Source organism: Rhyacophila brunnea, unplaced genomic scaffold (genome assembly GCF_057557595.1).
Source record: "Rhyacophila brunnea isolate RB1 unplaced genomic scaffold, BYU_Rbru_1.0 scaffold_6, whole genome shotgun sequence".
Lineage (NCBI taxonomy): Eukaryota > Metazoa > Arthropoda > Insecta > Trichoptera > Rhyacophilidae > Rhyacophila > Rhyacophila brunnea.
Genome location: NW_028233276.1, coordinates 37,233,585 through 37,253,710, shown reverse-complemented (window position 1 = coordinate 37,253,710; position 20,126 = coordinate 37,233,585). Strand labels below are relative to the sequence as shown.

The following is a 20,126-nucleotide window of genomic DNA, read 5'->3' as shown; positions in this document are numbered from 1 at the left end:
TTTGACAATTTTTTTTTTGTATTTTTTTTATTATTTGGCATAAAAAAATACCTATAACCCCAAATTTTCACCCTCCTACCCCCACCCTCCCATTTTTTAATCGCGATTTTATTATTTTTGTATGAACAAATTTAACCGTCGTTCGTATTTCAAATAGAACGAAATTATTTATGTTGTTGAATGACAGATGGCGCTACGTCCGAGAAGAATTCAAGAGAAGCGTCGCGTCATTTTGACATTTCATTCGGCATATCACAACGCAGTGCGTGCAAAATTTTGTACAATTTATTTTAATTTATCTATTTTTATGTGCGTGTATTACAGTGCACAATGCCAGCAAGACGCAAGGGAGGCCATTTGGTCCGTCGAACGAATAAAGCAACAAACATGCGAAATAGTAGAGCAGAAAGAACAGACGAACAAATCCAACAAGATAACAAAAACGTGCGTGTAAGCATGTCGCAATTGCGTGCATCCCAATCACAAGAGGCACGAGCTGAACGAAATCAACAACGACAATTGGAACGGAGCCAAGCGCGCCGGTTCGTAGTTAACACACGCAGAGCAAATGGCCGACAACGCCAACAAGTACATCGAACATTTACATCCGCTTCGTTCCTTCGTCTCGCATTCGAGTACGAGCCAGATATTGAATATTCCGCTCATCCGAAAGTGCTGATTGGTGCTATGGACAAAGAATGTCCCCATTGTCATGCGCTCAAATTCAAACATGAGTCTGCCGGGGTGTGTTGCGCATCAGGAAAAGTGCAACTAGCAGAAATTGAGATAACACCAGAACCACTGAATGGCTTGCTCATCGGCACGGTTCCAGATTCAAACCTGTTCGTGAAGTCCATTCGCACATTCAATTCATGCTTCCAAATGACTTCGTTCGGAGCAACAGAAATAGTTCACAATACTGCGGCAAATGGTCAACAATTCCATTCTACGTTCAAAATCAAAGGCCAAGTATACCACAAAGTAGGCTCATTGCTGCCAATGTCAAACGAACCACATAATTTTTTACAAATCTACTTCATGGGCGGTGAGGACATCAATCATGTGGATGCACGTTGCGGCTACAATAGCCTCAATTCGCCTAATGCCAGGCGCATCGTCGGCGAACTGGACGCCCTGTTGAATGAGCACAATGAATTATTGAAATTCTTCAAAGCACACATGCACGAATTGCAAAGTGACAATCACGCTATTGTCATCAATTCTGATAAAACACCAGCTGGATAGCACGTGCGTCGATTCAATGAGCCTGTTGTTGACGACATTGCTGGAATCATGGTTGGCGACCGCACATCGACGCGAGAAATCGTGATTCGAAGAAGAATCAATAATCTGGAGATCATCGCTGACCCACACCGTTCATACGACGCTCTCCAATATCCGCTTATTTTCTGGAAGGGACAAGACGGATATTGCATAAACATTAAACAACGAGATCCTGTCATAGGTAATTCATTCATTATGAACATCATTACTCATTTTGAATTGAGAAAATGAATGGTTGATGTTTTTTGTTTTTATTGGCGGTCATCGTCTACAGCGCTCTATTCCTCTTTCTGTCATATATCCCATCCCCACACACTTACGATACATTCGTTATTTTTTATTTAACAACCAAAATATTCACTAGAAATAATTTGTATGACAGAACAACGTTTGCCGGGTCAGCTAGTAAATATATATAAATATACTTATCTCCTATTAAAAAATAATGACGACATAGCCATGCATATTTTCTTCAGTTTTTAATATTATTTTTACCAATCGATGCGTAAACAGAAATGACAAATCCATGCATAAATGACAGATCGAATTGTATAAAAATTAGCAAGCAAATACTCTTTCAAAAATAATCATTATTTAATGTAAATATATAATTGCATAGGTCAGTCCTTAGGATTTGGCAATTCAAAATAAAAATATTCAATCAATAAACAAGGAATTAATTATCGGCAGTCATTCAAATATAACAGCTGCTTGTTATTTTCCCTCAAACATAATCGATAAAAATGGAAAACCGTTTAGTAATGGAAAATATATGAAAGAAGGGTGGTTTGTTTAAATGCTTCCACGATCTCTTTGAAAACAAAAAAATATTCAAATAATAAAAGATATGCCTTCGGCTAGAAACACAGTGAAAGATAGAATCTCAAGAAGTCAATTGTAATTTTTAAACTTTTTTATTAATACACCCGATCCTCGTATTGCTCGAGGGATACGTACCAAAGACTACCGTGCATAGCAAAACCGTGTAAAAAAAGATTAGGTACCCATACAAAAATGGTAGATAGGTTCCATTACTTAAAATCAACTCAAAATACAAAATTCTTGAACTCAAAAATAAATCGAATTTATTTATTATTTAGGTATAGGTATATAAAAATACATAGTTTTCGATTTAAATTACATTTAGCATAGAGAAATATATTCATTCAATGTCGCTACTTGACAATAAGCATGCCCGTTTACTGCTGTTTTTCGCTGGCGAAAAATCACTCATCGCTGGAAATATTTAATGATGCTGACGCCAAAGCAAGTGGCGCGTCTCATATCGACCCGGAAGTGACTGACTAGTGGTGCCATGTATGTATGGGCGGCATCCGGTGAGAACATATGTATGCACTCATGGCGTGCGGTCCATTGCAACGCAATTTTTTGATAAACATGTATACATACATATTTTTATTCTTTTTAGTTTTTTTAAACCGTGTTAAAGCAAAAAAATCAGTGTAAATAAAAAATAATCGGTACTTTTTTAAACCGTGCAAAAAAGAGCCATGCAAACAGAGGATCGGATTAAAATTTATTTTTAATTTTTTTCACCATGAAAAACTGCTAGGCACGTCACGTCACAGTCGTAAAATATTATTTGGGAAATTTTGGCACCTGTATGTAAAAAGGTTCGCCAACCCTGGAATAGCACATAAAAATTATGATACATACCACACTGATGTTTTGTTTTTTTCTTCCAAAATAGTTGCAGTTTCAACATATTATTATATTTTTCGATATTGCGATTCTCCTGCCGTCGTATATCTCGTTTTATCAAGCATGCAGGATTGGAAATATCTCCATAATAACTATGATTAATTTACATAAACCAACATGAAAACAATATAGGTACCTATAAAAGAAATTGTTTTTGTTTTGTTCATATGCGTATCAAACTAACTGCTGTCACTCAATTGCATAATAAATCTAACCTTGTGTGGCACCAATTCAAGCAGTGTAGAGTATTTTCAATGTCAAGATTATATATATAGCGAGTCAATTAATTGGTCTTGGCATACGGCCAATGTTATCTCATTGAGAATAGATTCCATGTATTCTGTTCCTGTTATTTCATTTTATCTATTTCACTATTCGGAACAAGCGAAAAATTAATTTGATGAATCAATGTACATAGTAATATTATTATCACACACTTATGTATTGATTATAATATGTGGGAAGATTATTACAATGAATGAAATTGTTGATTCAATTAATGATACCTAAAGTCAGAAGTACTCAAAGAATGGTATAGAAATAAAAACAATTCATGTTTTCATGTCACATTTATTAGAATAAATAATTATTTATGTTTTTAAAAAAATAAATATTTAGAAACAAGTAATACTCACACCTCTTCATATTTTTGATAAATAAATAATTAAGTGTTTAAAAAAATATATTTTAACGATTAATTTAACAACTTATATAATATTAGCTAACGACAGCCAGTGAGTAACGTTTAAAGCTATGCTTTTCATGTTTTTTTATTCACAGTGCAAATCACTTGGGAATGGAAGACAGCATTCAATGCTGATAATGAGGTCTGTGTTACATTTAGTTTAATTTCCTATTATATTTATGTATGAGTCGGTCATGCCGCTTTGACAGCCTTTTGAGATTGTGCGTACATCACAGCCCGGAATAATTGGTAACACTGTGTGCTGGCAACGAAAACATTGACAGCGAAGAGACTGTAGTTCTTGGGTACGATGACCAACGAATAGCGTGACCAGATCAAGCCGGTGGCAGCCAGGGATCCGGATTGTGAGATGGATAGTTTCTCCGCAGGTCTCTGAAGATCACCGATTCCAGCAGCTACAAGACCCTGAAAAACGAGTGACTTTTATTATTTAGTTCAACAAGAACAATTATTGCACCCACTTGGAGAAGATATTACGATTAGAACCTCGTAAAAAGGCTATTAGAATAACACATCCACAGCGTTTTATATTCATGTTTGCAATCCTGCAATTCAACCTGATTTATTGATACTGTAATTTTACAAATGCACATGCTGGAATCTATTAGGTTTCGTATGAATTTCATTTGAAATAACATATTTTTTGAACTGAAAATGGCTAGTTTCTCAATAAATTGGTATACAATACAGTAATAGATAATGTGATTAATATTATTTTTCTCATTATTTATGAGAAAATTAGATCCTCATTTTTATCATTAATTAGAACATTCATATTAAAATCATTTTTATTTTTGAAAATACAGTACAATCCAACTAATCCAAAGTCACCATATAAAGTCTGATGGTGTCGGATTAGTGGAAAATAAAAAAATATTAAAATATAGAAGGAAGTAAGTACTGAATGTATTTGTGCTTTTCAATAAGATCATATGAATTTAAAAACTCAGTCAATAGTAGGAAAACATGTTTTTCTATTGTTTACCAATATAATATGAAATCTCTTTTTGATGATTGGTTTCTCAAAATCACACTTCATTTAACCGCTTCTATGCCGCAATTAGTTAATTGGTAATAATTAACGTAAGAATTGGTGTGATTACGGCGAGCAAGTTTGCTTTAGGCAGTTAACTGGTTAAAAAATCTCTTCCTCCGCCTTAGATAGGATACCGGATTACTGGAGGTGCCGGATTATTGAGATTCCATTATACATACACGTTGATCGTTGTACAAACCCGAAATTGAAAATTCTTTACAATTTTTTTATTAAATATGCCATAATTTTTATGACCATAGTAGAAGCTATTATCAAGCATTCAATTTTTTATCACATCATTATAAATACACAGTCGAACAAGGCAAAGTCTAATTGAGACAATATTATAGTGTGAGACATTTTAATTCAAGAGATTTAATTTCATCGTAAAATATTACATCTGATACCATAACAGTTAAACATTGTAAACACAATGTTATTAGTAGTGCTGAGTAAATCCTTTCACTGACAGGAAAAACAAATTTTTCAGATAAACATAGTATGTATTTTTTAGGTACCTACCTAACAAAATGTTTTTCATTTTAAATCTTTATGATTTTTAATTAAAAATAGTCACAGGTATGTAATTTATGTGTCGTTAACTTTCGGTATACAGAAGATACAATAATTATTTGAATTTTCAAAGAAATTTTCGATCTCGATAAAACTGTAATTGTATAGTGTCAGATGAAAATAATCATTATGTTAAATACATAGAATTCTATATCGTCAAAGAAATACTTGAAAAACGCCAACAAAAAAATAAAACAGATAACCTACGACTTTTACCTTTTGACAATTTGTTTCAAATATATGATTTTTGTGCATACTTTTTTGGCTTCTTGGCATGTAAAAGAAAATGAAAATTGCAATTTTGACAATAAATATGGTGTACTATATTATAGGTATTTGCAGAAAACAATAATTGGAAGTGTTGTGTGATATTTTTGTTTCTTAGTGGGTCTGTATTGTGGGTAAAAACAAAATAAAAAAAGACACATGATTTAATCCAACTGCAGGATTCAAACGCGTGACCAGTGAGTTTAGAAGTGGGGGTACAAGTCGGTTATAGTGAAGCCAGGGGCAAACGCATTTTGAAGATAACCGATATACTGGATTAATTGTTAGGTTGGGTTAGTTTAAGTTTGGTTAGGTTTTCATTCTTGAATTTTGCCCAAAATCGGCTACAACAATTAGCGCTGTTCCTGCCTGGCTTCTCTATAACCGACTTGTACCGAAGTGGGCTATTACTTTGATTATAAAGTAAAAATTTGAGAAAGAAAAAAGATGTTGAGTAAAGTTTAGTAAGAATATAACATCAAAATTGACAACAATGATATTGGTGGTATGAATGATTAATAGTGATATAATGGTATTTACCAAAAATCCTCAAATTACCATTCATAAATGATTTGACTTTAAAAAAATTGTCAAATGTAAATATGGTACCTATGTTGACACTGGCAGGAATTTACATATTTAGGAATACATTGAATAACAATACAATATGTACTTATGGATATTTTTTTAATGTTACTCTAATGAAAAAAAATGATTTGTATAATATTATATACCTACCTACCTATATATGTTTTAATATCTCTGAATAAATGATTTGATAAATTAAATATATTAGAGATAAAAGATTGTAATTTAAAACTGGAAAAATGTAGCTTATCACATCTGCATGTAATCATTTGACATTGTAGCTATAGTGATAGGTTATCTTATTTAATTATTTTTAAAGATCATAATACTATGTGGTGTCAGCAAAGAGTGAACTGCAAATTGCACCAAAGAAATAAAAAACGATTAACTTACCCATTTAAATAAGGGAGCCCAGAAAAATATCGTCTTAGGACCTAAAACAAAAACACAAATTAGAAATCATAACAGATGAGAAATGGAAATTATGTAACGTTTGTTATTAAATTTCTTTCATATTATAATATAGTTTACCTGCGGGATGTTCCCATAGGGGTCTCAAATTCTTGGGAACAAATTTGTCAGCCGCGTTTATCGTTACTCTGTACAAGGCGGACATTTTCGGTCGAGTGTAACAAAACAGAAAATCGATTGAATAAATTGGGGGACACAGCAATTTTTACTTCCTTCCTGGCATGACCCGACTCATTTGACGCGATTTTAAATTTAACCAATAAACTGTCAGAATTTCGAGGTCGCACTTTTACATGACAGTTCAATCGGTGTAACCATAATAGAAAATTAAATATAACGCAGTTACCAGATTGTGGTCGGTGTTTTCCTTTACGTATATTTTTTCAATCTATAAATATCAATGTATGTATAGTATAAATATATGGATGTATTGAATTAAAACTGAAAGCGATAAATTATAGTATCGTATTATTTATAATAAATGTAGCCGGTGACAAAATCGATTCTTTAGATATTGACATCTCTCATAAAACTACATTATCTTTTTTAAATCAATAACAAGAAATGTGGACATTTTAGTTTATAGTTAAATTAATAGGTGTCAGTATTAAACTATTTTAGATGTGAAACAAATAAAATACGTCAAACTAGACGACATAAAATAAATAAACATATTATTATGTAAAATTATGAATGAATAAACACCTACTAATAAATTTCATGAATGAAATTAAATGAATAATAATACTGAATTCTGTGTAACAAATTTCGTAAAATAGTTAAAATAACAATATAATATTATACTTATAAAAATATTTCCTAGATGGAGAATTTACAAGTCGCATGTAATACATATTATTTGTCTCGATTTGTATAAACAATTTTTGACATACGTCATCAGGGTTCTGTCAATGCAAACTCTCGGGACTACGTACAAGTTTATAATAACTTTCCTCTCGTCCTGTGGAAAGTCCCCGGACCCGTGGCAGAAATTGCCGTGGCTTGATGCCGTCAGCCGCAGCGTGGCGAACCCAAAGGGTGAGATCCGATCCGTTGGGGACTCTGGCTTGTGTCTGCGTTGCGGTGTTGGTCGGAGCAAAGATAATGTTTGAGCAGGAGTCATTTCGACATGCTGTAACCAAATGGGGCTCAGTCTGACAGAATTCTACTTTTTTTTTTGTTTTTTTCATCATTCATTCATTGGTTTCTATTCAATTTATCAGATTACTTACCTATCTACCAAATAATAATTAGTGACGATCACTTTATCACGATTGAGTATATTTTTTTATATTCCGTGATCGGTAGGCAGTGGGGCACCCAGGGGGGGCAGGGGCCCTGGCAGTGGTGTAGGTCATAGCTGGGGAGCTGACAGGGCTCTAATCTGGGGGCCCGGGCTGTGGGGGGCCCGGCGTGTCGGGTTGACCAGATAAGTGAGATGAACACACATCATAAATTAGCTTTCATAGTAAAAAAAAAGTCGACTGAGGCGCTATTATACTTGATGGCCATATGCAATATATTTTCTGATTATTATGTGCCGATATTTGACAGGTCCATTATTAAAGTAGATGTATTAAAAATCGCCAATAATTCACTGTATAAGTGCCCTTAATTTGAACTAAAACACAATTTGAAAAACGTTCATGTAGTATTTCATACTGCCTTTAATCTTAGCGGTAGGTAGGGGGACCGCCAAATATCCTAGCCTGAGGGCCCGCTTCAGGATGTGGAGGCCATGGTGTAGGTATACCGAGTGCAATAGACAAAATACCGATAAACGAGAAATTAGGCTGTGTGGTATTGAGTAGGTTTTTGTATAAGTTAAATGCACTAATACTTTTTTTGTCCATTTTCAATTAATATTTTGGAATCTCAATATTAAAAAACCAAAACTCGACGATAAACATTCGGCGAAAAGAACGACTACACCCACTAGTCGGTGTAGTGTTAGTCAAAAGAACATTTTTTTTTCAGTGGAATTCGGCATAAATATTGTAGTTCTCTAGACCAAGCGGGTAGCACAGCCGATAATATTTGGGTAATGTTTTAGCATACTAGGCGCACATGTCCAGCATGGTCGCTGTTAGTCACTTCCAATCCGCCAGTCGCTGATGACACGCTCAACTGTTACCGCCGTTATGCCTCCAATTTAATAAAAACTAGGAGAAACTGTACACATATACCGCCGTGTATTGCGAAAATATGTAAAAATAATTATATGAAGAAGAAAAAGAGTCTATGGGACTAATTTACATTCACCTCCTTGGGAACCTCCCAATATTAAATCCTGGGTGCGCCACTGTAGGTAGGTACCGGAATTGTAGACAAAAATCAGTCAAATTGTGTCAATTTTGTTTTTACCAAGTTCCTAGAAGATTATAATGTGGCCCCTCACAGAGCGAAGGTTGTGATAATTAATAGATTTCTGTTTTTACGAGAAATTGATGTTAGCCACTTGCCCAACCTACTACGTCCATACTCTGGACTCTAAGCACACATTGAAAAACAAGATGAGTATTTGCCAGACCCAGGACATTATAAACAGATGCGTTAGTTTTTTTTATTACTGTCTGGTAATTTATTTCGTCAGGTCTGGTCATTTAAGTTTGGGGCATAGATCGATTGCACACGACTAATATGAACAACTTTTAGTACTTATGCCATTTGCACCGACTGGCAGACTCGTAGGACGCTATTGTCAATTATGAAAAAAATATAATAGCAGGTTAAAACATAGGATTTGTGATTTTTTGGAATTGGCTGAAGGTAAACAATTTTGGGGTACGTTTGTATGGAAACAATACATACATAGTAGGTATGTTAATTTAACTTATTAATCTATTGTAAAAAAAAAACAAAATATAATGTACAAGGAATTTTCTATAAAATAGAATTTTCTTGATAGATCTTAAAAATCTATCTTTATTTTCGAACCAGTAATCCTACGAAAATTAGTATTTTTCTGAGGTACCTACCTAATTAAACGTTTTTTCTGAATTACATTCACTATAAAACATGCATCTGGCTACCTATCTACCTACCTTTTCTCAAAAATCATATTAGATAAATAAAAACTTACCGGGTTGCTGGCAGGACCGTATTTACACTTTAAGCCTAGGTTAATACTATTAAATAATATTTGCTAAATCATTATTTTAATTACGCATATTCAAAAAGAACAACCGAAATGAATAAGAGACTTCAATATAACATTAATTGCTTCATGGACTATTTTTGTGTTTGGCCGTGTTATTTCAGCGTATAATAATTTATTTGTTGAGTTACGGGCCCCTTATTGATTCGGGAGCCACGTGCTATAATAAATAGTCCTACGGTAAATTCGGCCCTGGTTAAGGGATATCTATTAATTAGGTACTATATTTTAGTTTAGGGTTTAATTAATAATTTGGACACCTACCGAACTATAAATGTCTTCAGATTTATTTTATGTTGTCCATTATTGCTGATTTTATATAAAAGAAGATCATAAAATATCTTCGAGAAACACTTATTTTTCGTCATATAGTGAGACAGTAGATATATAGTTCAATCTCTTTGATATTATATAAATTCCCTTACAAGGCAGAAAAGATTGATTTCTACAAAGTAGAGAATCTCAACGACAATTGATTGTAAGCTCAGAGTAATGATATAATTATATTGTAAGCCATTTTTCTCGGTTTCCGTGGATTCAGAAATCAGTCATTTGGGTCAGTGTCATTATTTGCCAGAATTATCATTGAATACCTATATTTTTTGTGGAATTGGCTGCATATAAAATATGCAGGGAACTAGGAAAAATAAGACGAAGATTGGGACAGACATATCAAAAAAGTAAAACTACTAAAAATAATTTATTAAATTACAAAATATCTTTGGACGATTGAAATATTTTTGGTTATAATGTAAAAAATAATTAAATATACAAAATAATTTATTATTTATAGTCAGTGACGAGCTCTGCAGTGGACGTGGACATTGTTTTGACGCAAGCGAAGTCCCAAAGCCTCTCCCCCTGTCCGAATTCCTCGCCATCTTGAAGAGTGGTCGGTAAAGATCTCCCCAAGGTTTCAGGCAGCAGCAGACAAAGTCCAGCGCACATTATGGCTAGACTTCCCAATATAAGCGGTGGTATCGCCAGGGAGTATGAGCCCTACAAGAAAATAATAATATGAAATCAATAATTTGTCATCAATACGTAGGTAAGGTTTAACATAATGGAGAGATAGGATAGACCTTTATGTTATACTTATGTAGTTATAATAAAAATGTTTTTAATATACCACGGCAGAGTAAGTATTTTTTCCTGTAGGTATCTATTAAAAAAACTAAATTTCAATTTCAATTAAATTTCATTTTTTTTAAATATTGTGGAAATTACAAATTATAAGTTTAAGAGGTTCACAACATGACATGAAACATTATTATAAAGCAGTGAAAATACAATTATACATCTATAGAAGTTCAAAGAAGTACACCGAGTTTGCTAATTTTAAGAATTTATAAAATAGCGTCCACCTAACTCACCCTCACGCAAGTGGAATATATCAACACCCGAAGCAATTTGGTTGAACACAGTTATCACCCTCCCAATTGGCATTGCCAGTGGCAGGTTGGTTCTGCACTTGGGAGAATAAACAACTGATGCTCTCTATTTCTAAGATAGTTATCAGGGATACACAGGTATTGCTCAGAATGGCAGAGTTCTCATTTATACCTCGTATAAGTCGAAAAAAATACGTAGCTAAATAAAGATCTCTTCTAAATTGCAGACTTCAGTATGTAAGCATACCTAAGAGAAAGTCAGTAGGATAAAGCCACGGATAGTATCCATACAACCTCAAGTAAAGGAGTCTCAAGAATTTCTTCTAAACCCTCTCGACCATAAGGCCATACTTCAACTGATTGAACTGGTGCCCAAACAATATACCCAATCTCAAGCCTGATTCGTACTAAAGAATTAAACAAAAGTTTTAATACCGTAACATCCGAAAAGACCCGGGAAGTACGCATGACGAAGCCCAACACCTTAAGGCTATTATACTTCAGTTGAGGCATGGTCTAAAAAGATCGTGACTAGGCGATGCGCGGATCGTGCAAATGACGCGAGCCGAACGAATTATAATTTGTCATAAAAATTCAACATGCGTCCATTTAATGTTATGTTTATTGTTATATTAGTAATAATAATAGTATATTCATTACATGTTTTCTTTTTCAAGTACACGTGTAAAGTTTTTAGGCATCTTTACACGATTTAAGAATATATTCCTCCGACGCCATCACAAAAAAAATTGACGTGCTTACACTTCGACTGTCGGTCTCCGATTGGCGACGAGTGAAAAATTTCGTCCCACCTACTGTTGAAAATTATTTGCCATTTCACTTATGTATGCTCTTAAGCGCCTTGTTACAAATAATGGTAACTATATGGCTACTCCAGGACTAGCGTTTTATGTACCTACTACTAATAATGTTCTTCGCTAATAATATTATAATATTATTAACATGAAAAAAATGGAGTAATATTTACCAAATAAATTATGTACGGACTGAAGAAGGTGGCTGCGTAGCCGGCCACGTGGGCTGCAGCTATTCCTTGTCCTCGAACTTCTGTTGGGATTAGTTCAGCAGCATACTGTGCTCCAGAGTTGTAAGCCACGTTTACTCCAAAGCGACCCAATGCAGCCATGCAAACCGCCAACAGAGGATCTGATAGTAGTAATGAAAATAAAAATTCAGACAGCGCCGATTTTCTTTGACGCAAATGACGCAATCGAGTTGTCAGAAGATTTAAAAGGGGGCCTCGAAACAGTGCTTAGTTAGTTATTAAATTATACTCGAATCTTAAAAAGACGCGCATTTCACACAAACTGAGTAGTCATAATATAATATTACCAAAAGGAAAAAATAATCCCTGCAACTAATGTCAAAAAGGCCTATACCATAAGTACTGAAATTCATAATTGTGCCATTACTGTCAACTTTAATAATATTTGAATAAGGAAGATATACATATTTATTTTTAATATGCACGTTGGTAGTTACATTCATGGTTTTCTTTTATTTTTTATTGTGGGGGCAACAAAATCAGTCAGTGCCTTGGGTCTCCAAGTACTTAAACTCACTGTTAAGCGTCAATTACATTGAGCTTCTTTACGAGCTGTTTGATGGCGAATTTATAATCTGCCTGTAAAGTCGCCCAGTATAATCATCGAACAAGCTAACAAGCAGGTTGTAAACACTCTACCAAAGAAAAGTTGAAAGCCGGTCAACTTTACACGCTACACGCCGGCGTGTGGGCCTACTGCGTCTGTGCAGTAGAGCGCAGTAGCAACATCCCGGTAAAAAAACGAACTACGTTCTGTCAAAATAGTCGCTGGCTTGTGGCTTCTCAGCGAATGGAAAGTTTTGTGTGTAATGATCAAATCGCAGTAGCTAAATCGCCCGCTTTTAAATTCGCCAACAAACAGCTCGTAAAGAAGCTCGATGTAATTGACACTTTATGAAGACATAATTAAAGCAAGGTTGATAAGCTTCTGAAAAAATTGAAATAGAGTGAATTTTAGGAAAAAACCATAGCGATTGCACGTCTATTATTATGTTATTAAATAATGTTAATCTGTGTATTGAAGGAGCATTAGGTAATAATTATTACAATTGCCACGGTTCGTAGCAAGTTCGTTTAGCGTGATTATTCATTTTAAAAATAATGGTTCTTTGACTGCCTTCATCCAATTGGTAAGGGAGTCAAGTGAGGTCCCTAGACAAAATGCCGTCCCATTTTTTATACAGTAGGTATGTTTTATCATCCTTTCATGACTCCAATATCTAATAAATGCATTGTATGGAGACATTACTAGCAAAATGTATACCACTAAAACATACCAAACTAAATTTAGATATAAAAAGCGAATAAATAAGGTAATTATGTTAGACATTTGCCCAAATCATCAGAGTCTGAGGTCCTAATTCTAATTGGTTAATATTTCTGACACATTTGGTTTGTACCATTTAGCAATACACAGATTTATTATTTTTATATCATTTTTACTATGCTATTATTGTACAACATGTAAACAAAATAATTTTAGCTATTTCTATAATACCAAATGATTCTTCTCGATTTGGCACCCTTCGAGTAACTGCCGCCCCCAAGCGACGCTCAATCTGTTCACCCCCACGGGACGTCACTGAGGGAGTATCTTTGGGTATTTATAGTTACACTGTATACTCAAAATATCTCCTTTGATACGGTAGTATATGAGACGTATGAAATGTCATATTAGCATTGAATTTATTTATATACTACAATTTTAAGAACTTATGTATACAAGGATTATTTTGACAATAACTGTATACAGTAGATATCGTGTATCCTAATTAACTAATTGGGTGAATTTGAAATTATAGTTAAATCCTATCGTAGGAGTGGTAAGTTCTTTTCAAATTAACCTACAATTCGAAGCTACTACATTATTGCCTACACTCTACGTGGTTAATAATTACGAACCCCAATATTATCACAGCTTAATGCAGCTCAATGTTTTTATATATATTATATTCTAGAAGGAGGTATATATATATGTAGGAATATTACCTGTATTGGAATTTAGGTAGAGTAGGCCTCCAGAAATTGCGGTGAATAGTCCTGTCACTAATAAAGAAGATGAGGCCATCGCTTTGCGTCCAATTTTGTCTTGCAGCGCCAGGATGACGAGGCAGGAAGGGAGAATGGTCATGGAAGAAAAGCTAAAGAGAATGAACGGAGAGTACCCAAGGCCATTGACGTTTCGCGAAATGGCGTCGTAGCAGAGTGTAAGGACCATCCTAGAAGATAATAGTTCAATTCATTAAGGTGCAAAGGACGAAAATAAATATTTGAAAGTTTCTTTGGGTACTAAGGCTGAATAAATTATTGACTTTGTAGGACAGATGTATATATGACATTATGATCCCCTACCTATTCTCAACGTAAAAATCAATATATCATATTCACATAACATTTATGAATACCATCACACAGTATTATTTTAAATATTGTCGTTTTACAACTTTTCAATACAACCATAGTTTGGTATTTAAAATGGTACGTAGATTTTATAATACTTCTTCAAATTATTCCTTTGTAAATACGCGCATTATAATGGTTTTGAATTACAGTTAGTTTTGTTAATTCTATTTGAATTAACTTAATTAACATTTTGTTCAGTATTTGCTATTATAATATCACATTTAGCAAAATAATACCTTTTTGAGAATTCTAAAAACCAATGATGACAATTCGTATGTGCAGGTCTTTTTTTCCTAGCAAAATAAAAATAAATACACACAATTCTCGTTTAACGAAAAATTATCGCTCGTGAAAATTTGTCCCTAAATCGAAATGTATACCTATCTGATTTGGTTGGAAATGTCCCTCTGAGGCGGACGAAACCGGTCCAGATTTATTAAATAATAAAAGTGGAATAGGTGCTAAAAAGTTTGCGTTATATTAAATTAATCAATAATATATCTGATTCACCGTTATCTCGCCTATCGACAGAGAGTTTATTGGTAAAATATGTCACATCTTTTTGAAATTTCGTATAAAAGTCTACTAATATCACTAAAATATCTGAAGAGTGAAACAGCCATTCATTGTCAAAGAAACATGACACTTCTAACAAACCGAAACTCACTTTAGAGATTCTGTCACGGATGCCACAGGATACTTCATCTGGAGGAAGAATGTTTTAAGTATTAATATTTGTGATATGATACAATATCGATTGATAAATCAGCCACTACTACATGTTGAAGTAATTGACAAGCATCAGCTACACTTACGATTTGAAAATTAGTATACAATAGTTTTTTCTCAATCTTGGCGTGAGGAAAAGTCCAATCAGCGAAGGTCTCGTCGGCTTGGGATGGGCATCAGACTCTGCAATGAAGGCATCCATGCAACCTGGTGAAATGGTTCTGCCATTTCTTCGAGCTATCTTGACGAAACACTCCACTGCTTCGCGGGCTCGACCCCGGCTCACCAACCACTGGGCGCTCTCTGGTATCTGAAACGGAAAAAAAATATTTATATGGTATAGCCATTATTTCTTGATTATTTGCAGATGTGAACAGTGGCGGCTTGTCCATATGCACTGCGGAACTGCAGCACCCCAAATCAAATTGAGAAAAATGTAATATTATAATATACATAAATTTATGTATATTATATGAAAATATCAATATTATTTAAGCGTGTATTAAGATCGCCCGCGCACCGATACATCCAATAGTTATCATACAACCCGGTACTAATACCAGAAAGTGACCATCTTTATGATTGTATGCAGTACCGTTTTCAATGGAATATGCTCGAGTGGGCGAAAAAGGGGCGCGGGGAGCGGGGATCGCAGTTGGAAGCTTGATCAGTACTGCCGGTCCGACAGTATTTCGCCGTTTTTGCGTTCGCACGCGCGTGACAGTGAGGAAAGAAATATAGCTTTAATGATTTATTAACATTGTTAAAATTTATTTTTGCAAGCAATTTATGCAAAGTTCTTTATTTTAATTATAAATATAATTAAAAATTAATAATTTATATTTAATTTTGATGTTAATAGTAAAATATAAAAAAATATATATTTTTTTATTTTTATCAACCGCAGCACCCCCAGATATCTTATCCACGAGCCGCCACTGGATATGAAATAAGAATTCTGATAAACACGTAGCATATTCTTTTTACTTCCACCAAGATGCTCTAATAGGAATAATATATTATGTTTTTCTCAAACTATGATGCCGATTTCGACATCGTAAGTTAGACGTATAGCTTCTAAATTTGGTTGTACATTACGCTATAAATTTTAAATCACATATACTGTATACGGTTACGGTAGTGTTTTACTCAGATATTTGAGACGAGGTGGCTATTGGGCAAAGACGAGACAATGAATTAGTATCAGGTATATAAATGGATGATTTTTTTTATTGATGGGTGTTCCCTCATTTACTTAGTCATGTTATGATTTTTAAGGAAATTTTAAAAGTTGTTTAAAAAAATGTAGGTATATTTAAAAAGTAATCATGGTATCATACAAAATATCGTGAAAAAATCGATTGTCAACGAAGCGAGCTTTCTACATAATGTGTAGCCAATATTTATTTAAATTTAGGTCAAATCTATTATTCAAAGTTCGTGTAAAATTTACCTCTAAAACATTTAAGTACCTACCTTTGTATATTAAAAAAAGGTCAGCAGTGTACACTCGTATTATTATAGACATTTATTAATTATAAAGGTTATAATATAAATCTTTCTCGTTTGATCAGCATTTTCGTTAAGTGTAGTAGAAAAATGTCATTCAATTTGAAGATAAAATGCTCATTGACATAATCACTATAATACAAACGAATAAAAAACGTTAAAAAATTAGTTCTGTTAATAAACTTGTCAATTCATCTTATTGCATTGTTTTCAAATCGAAAAAACACTACAAAAATCGAAGCCGGTTACTGGTAGTTGAACCTACATCAGTCATAAAATAGAGTATCTGCTGTGGTATCTGGTCCTCTGTGTACTAAATTAAAATTAATTTTCGGGAAGAGAATATTAGGTACCTATATTAATTTAAATTTTTATTCAATAGCAAAGAAAGTGACCTTTATTTTGCTTGTCTCTTTTTTCCGCATCTCTTTGTAAAGGTATTCAATGGAGACTGACTGAGTACTGAAGGTCTGATAAAAAGATAGTCATTAATAAACATGAATTTTCATTGTTAACTTTAAATATACACATAAACATATTGTCACCCTGTTTCTAACTTGCATTTGTTTTTATTGAACGTAAGAGGTTTTGGATTCTCTCAGCGCTCGAAATGGAAAAGTTTACGAACTGGAGCGCTCGAAAATTTTCTGATGATATTAACATGTTTATCAAATTTTATGTGTATTTTTATAGATTTTTTATTATATGGCATATCTAGCTCAGAAGGTCAAATTATTTTGTCCACGAGACGGAGCTATAACTTTATAGATTTCACGAGCCGGAACGGCACTCCGGTGCGCTCCGGTCCATTTCGAGCACTGAATTCTCTTCGGTAAGTATTGCTACGCCATGTTTGCTACCCGGAATTCAACTCTGCCATAGGTATAATATGTCAAAATCTCATACCTTTGCATTCTATCTTGAATCTACATTCACACAACTGATACATCCCATCTTAAGTTTATTTATAACTGGGGTGGCGATGTATTTTTGTATAATAAATAATTTATAATGAGCATAATTTTATAACATTACATTCATTCGAAATTTAAATGTAGTACCGTGGTATTTTTGAGAGATCACTAAATTCATTACCCATTCTAATTTTATTATAATATTTACATTATGTTCTTCGTAGGACAATGTATGAGCCCTTAGAGTATGTGAGTATGAGTTTTTAGAATCTGTAAAGTATCGTGTGTATTTCTTTCTCATGTTCTATTCTAAATAAAACTGACATTTATCCGTTACAAACTAAAAACATTGAAGTTAAACTCCCTCCACCAAACCCGCCCCGTACCACCCTCGGTCTTAATCGAGAGTATCACGGGACCCATCAATTGGTGATGTGAAGCATCTAAGAATTGGCCTGGGAGTGTCCTGGGAGAAGATGCCCAAGACTTAGATTGCTACGCTCAAAGTGAGCTCTGACTGAGTTTACTGAGTTTACTCTAATGCAAAGTGCCAGGGAGAGAAAAAGCACATGGAAATTACTAAAAAGAAAATGAACCTACTTGTTTATTAAATTAAAGAACGAAGCTAATCATACAGGCAGCAAAATTTATGTGAAGAGATCTTCACGCCCGTAGTAAGACGCCGCAAATTTTTTGAAAGCAAGATAATTGGCCTTAGTAGCAACCAGGTCGGACGGGCCGATGGGTCCAACAGCTGGTTGGACCGACCTGAGCATTTCCTCCCGTTCGGAGCACATACTCAGACACTCCCATAGGATGTGGTTGGCATCCTGTATTTCCCCTCCGCATGGACATGTCGGACGGCTTACAAGTCCAAGCTCGAAGAGCTTGCCAGCGAATCCACCATGACCAGTCACAAATTGACTGGTGTAATGGTCTGGAGTCAGATATTTGGTTATCTCCATTCGCCACTGTATGTTTGGAAAAAACGTATATGTGTGCCGGCCCTTGGTCGATTCGTCCCACTTTCGCTGCCAGGTCGTAATGGCCGCGTTAAGCGACATGAGTCTAATTCTGCGCCTCAATAATGCTACTCCTTCGCCAGCTAGCCGAGGGGGAGGGACGAGGTGAAAATCACCAACGTCGGCCTCCTCGCCCTTGAGGAGCAATATTGAAGCGCCGCTGACCTGAATATGCAGGTCAAGTGGGAGAATGCCGGCCAGGACCGGGAGCGCGTCAGTTGAGGTAGTACGGTAAGCCTTGGTAATGGACAGAAGAGCGATGCGCTGTCCTCTTAAAAGAGAGATTCTAAGTTTGACACTTTTGGGAATGCGCGGGCACCAAGCACTGGCGGCATAAGCCGCGATTCCCATAAAAATGGCGCCGTAGGCGATCTTGAGCGCCCTTACTTTTAAGCCCCATCCTTCACCAGCCATGCGGCCGATCCTCTGGAAGGCCACCCCAGCCTTGTGGACTTGGGTTTCGGCATGGTGTAGGAAATTTAACATTGTGTCCATTTTGACGCCTAGATAGGTGACGATCTTCGACACTTTCACTCTCGTGTCACCGAATCGGACTGTGGGTAGTCTCGAACAGCTAAGTCGTCTCGGTCCTTTAAGGACAATGGCTTCTGTCTTGGAAGGTGCGAATGATAGTCTAGTTAATCTACCCCAAGCCTCAATTGATGCTAAAGCTTCGCCAACGGTGCTCTCAATCTTCGCCCTGCTGTCGGCCTCGACCAGCAGCAGCGCATCGTCTGCGTAGGCAATGACAGTACAGTCGGTTGGAAGCGGAATTCTAAGGAGATCGTCGAAGAGTACGTTCCAGAGAAGGGGCCCGAGGACTGAGCCCTGGGGACATCCCATGCTGGTGTTCCTCTTTATTGTGGTTGAACCAACTCGAAACTCGATCGATCTATTGGTGAAATAACTTTGAATTGACGCGAACAAATTTCCTGGTAGTCTCTTCAGCCGGAGCTTTCGAAGTATAAGAGGCCAAGACGCACTATCAAACGCACCTGCAATGTCCAGGAAAACTCCTAGGACGTATTTACGGCGAGAATTTTCAGCAATGGCAATCACGTTCCTTATGGCGTCGACTGTTGATTTGCCTCTTCTGAATCCAAATTGCTTATCGGAAAGCGGCGAGTGTGTCTCCAGGTGGGCTTCAATCCTGTGGCACAGTAGCTTCTCCAGCACTTTGCCCAGAGCGGGCAGAAGTGTTAGAGGGCGGTAGGCTTTGGGGCTAGACGGTTCTCGGCTGCCAGTTTTGGGGATTACCTTAAGTAAGCCCCTCTTCCAGCAGTCGGGG

General features: G+C 35.4%; 2 protein-coding genes and 1 non-coding gene across 4 annotated transcripts in view; 1 reads left to right on the top strand and 2 right to left on the bottom strand.

Annotated features, from left to right (window-relative positions):
- Window positions 1-3,556: 3,556 nt before the first annotated feature.
- LOC147065645 (mitochondrial pyruvate carrier 2-like) lies at window positions 3,557-6,959 on the bottom strand. The gene is made up of 3 exons (XM_085956711.1): window positions 6,708-6,959; window positions 6,570-6,610; window positions 3,557-4,117 (listed from the first exon to the last, which is right to left on the bottom strand). Exons 1-3 carry the CDS (start codon window positions 6,790-6,792, stop codon window positions 3,884-3,886), a joined length of 360 nt encoding a protein of 119 aa, XP_085812837.1. The 5' UTR covers window positions 6,793-6,959; the 3' UTR covers window positions 3,557-3,883.
- A 588-nt stretch (window positions 6,960-7,547) lies between these two features.
- LOC147065644 (RNase MRP) lies at window positions 7,548-7,812 on the top strand. Its single transcript, XR_015071853.1, has one exon.
- Window positions 7,813-10,489: 2,677 nt separating this feature from the next.
- LOC147065636 (solute carrier family 22 member 13-like) overlaps window positions 10,490-20,126 on the bottom strand; it is a 133,826-nt gene continuing 124,189 nt past the window's right edge. For both annotated transcript variants that reach the window (XM_085956535.1, XM_085956536.1), the window contains exons 5-8: window positions 15,480-15,703; window positions 14,251-14,480; window positions 12,184-12,362; window positions 10,490-10,803 (exon numbers count right to left, since the gene is read on the bottom strand). In XM_085956535.1, coding sequence (XP_085812661.1) covers window positions 10,588-10,803; window positions 12,184-12,362; window positions 14,251-14,480; window positions 15,480-15,703 — 849 coding nt within the window. In that variant the 3' untranslated portion in view covers window positions 10,490-10,587. The remainder of the gene's footprint in view (window positions 10,804-12,183; window positions 12,363-14,250; window positions 14,481-15,479; window positions 15,704-20,126) is intronic.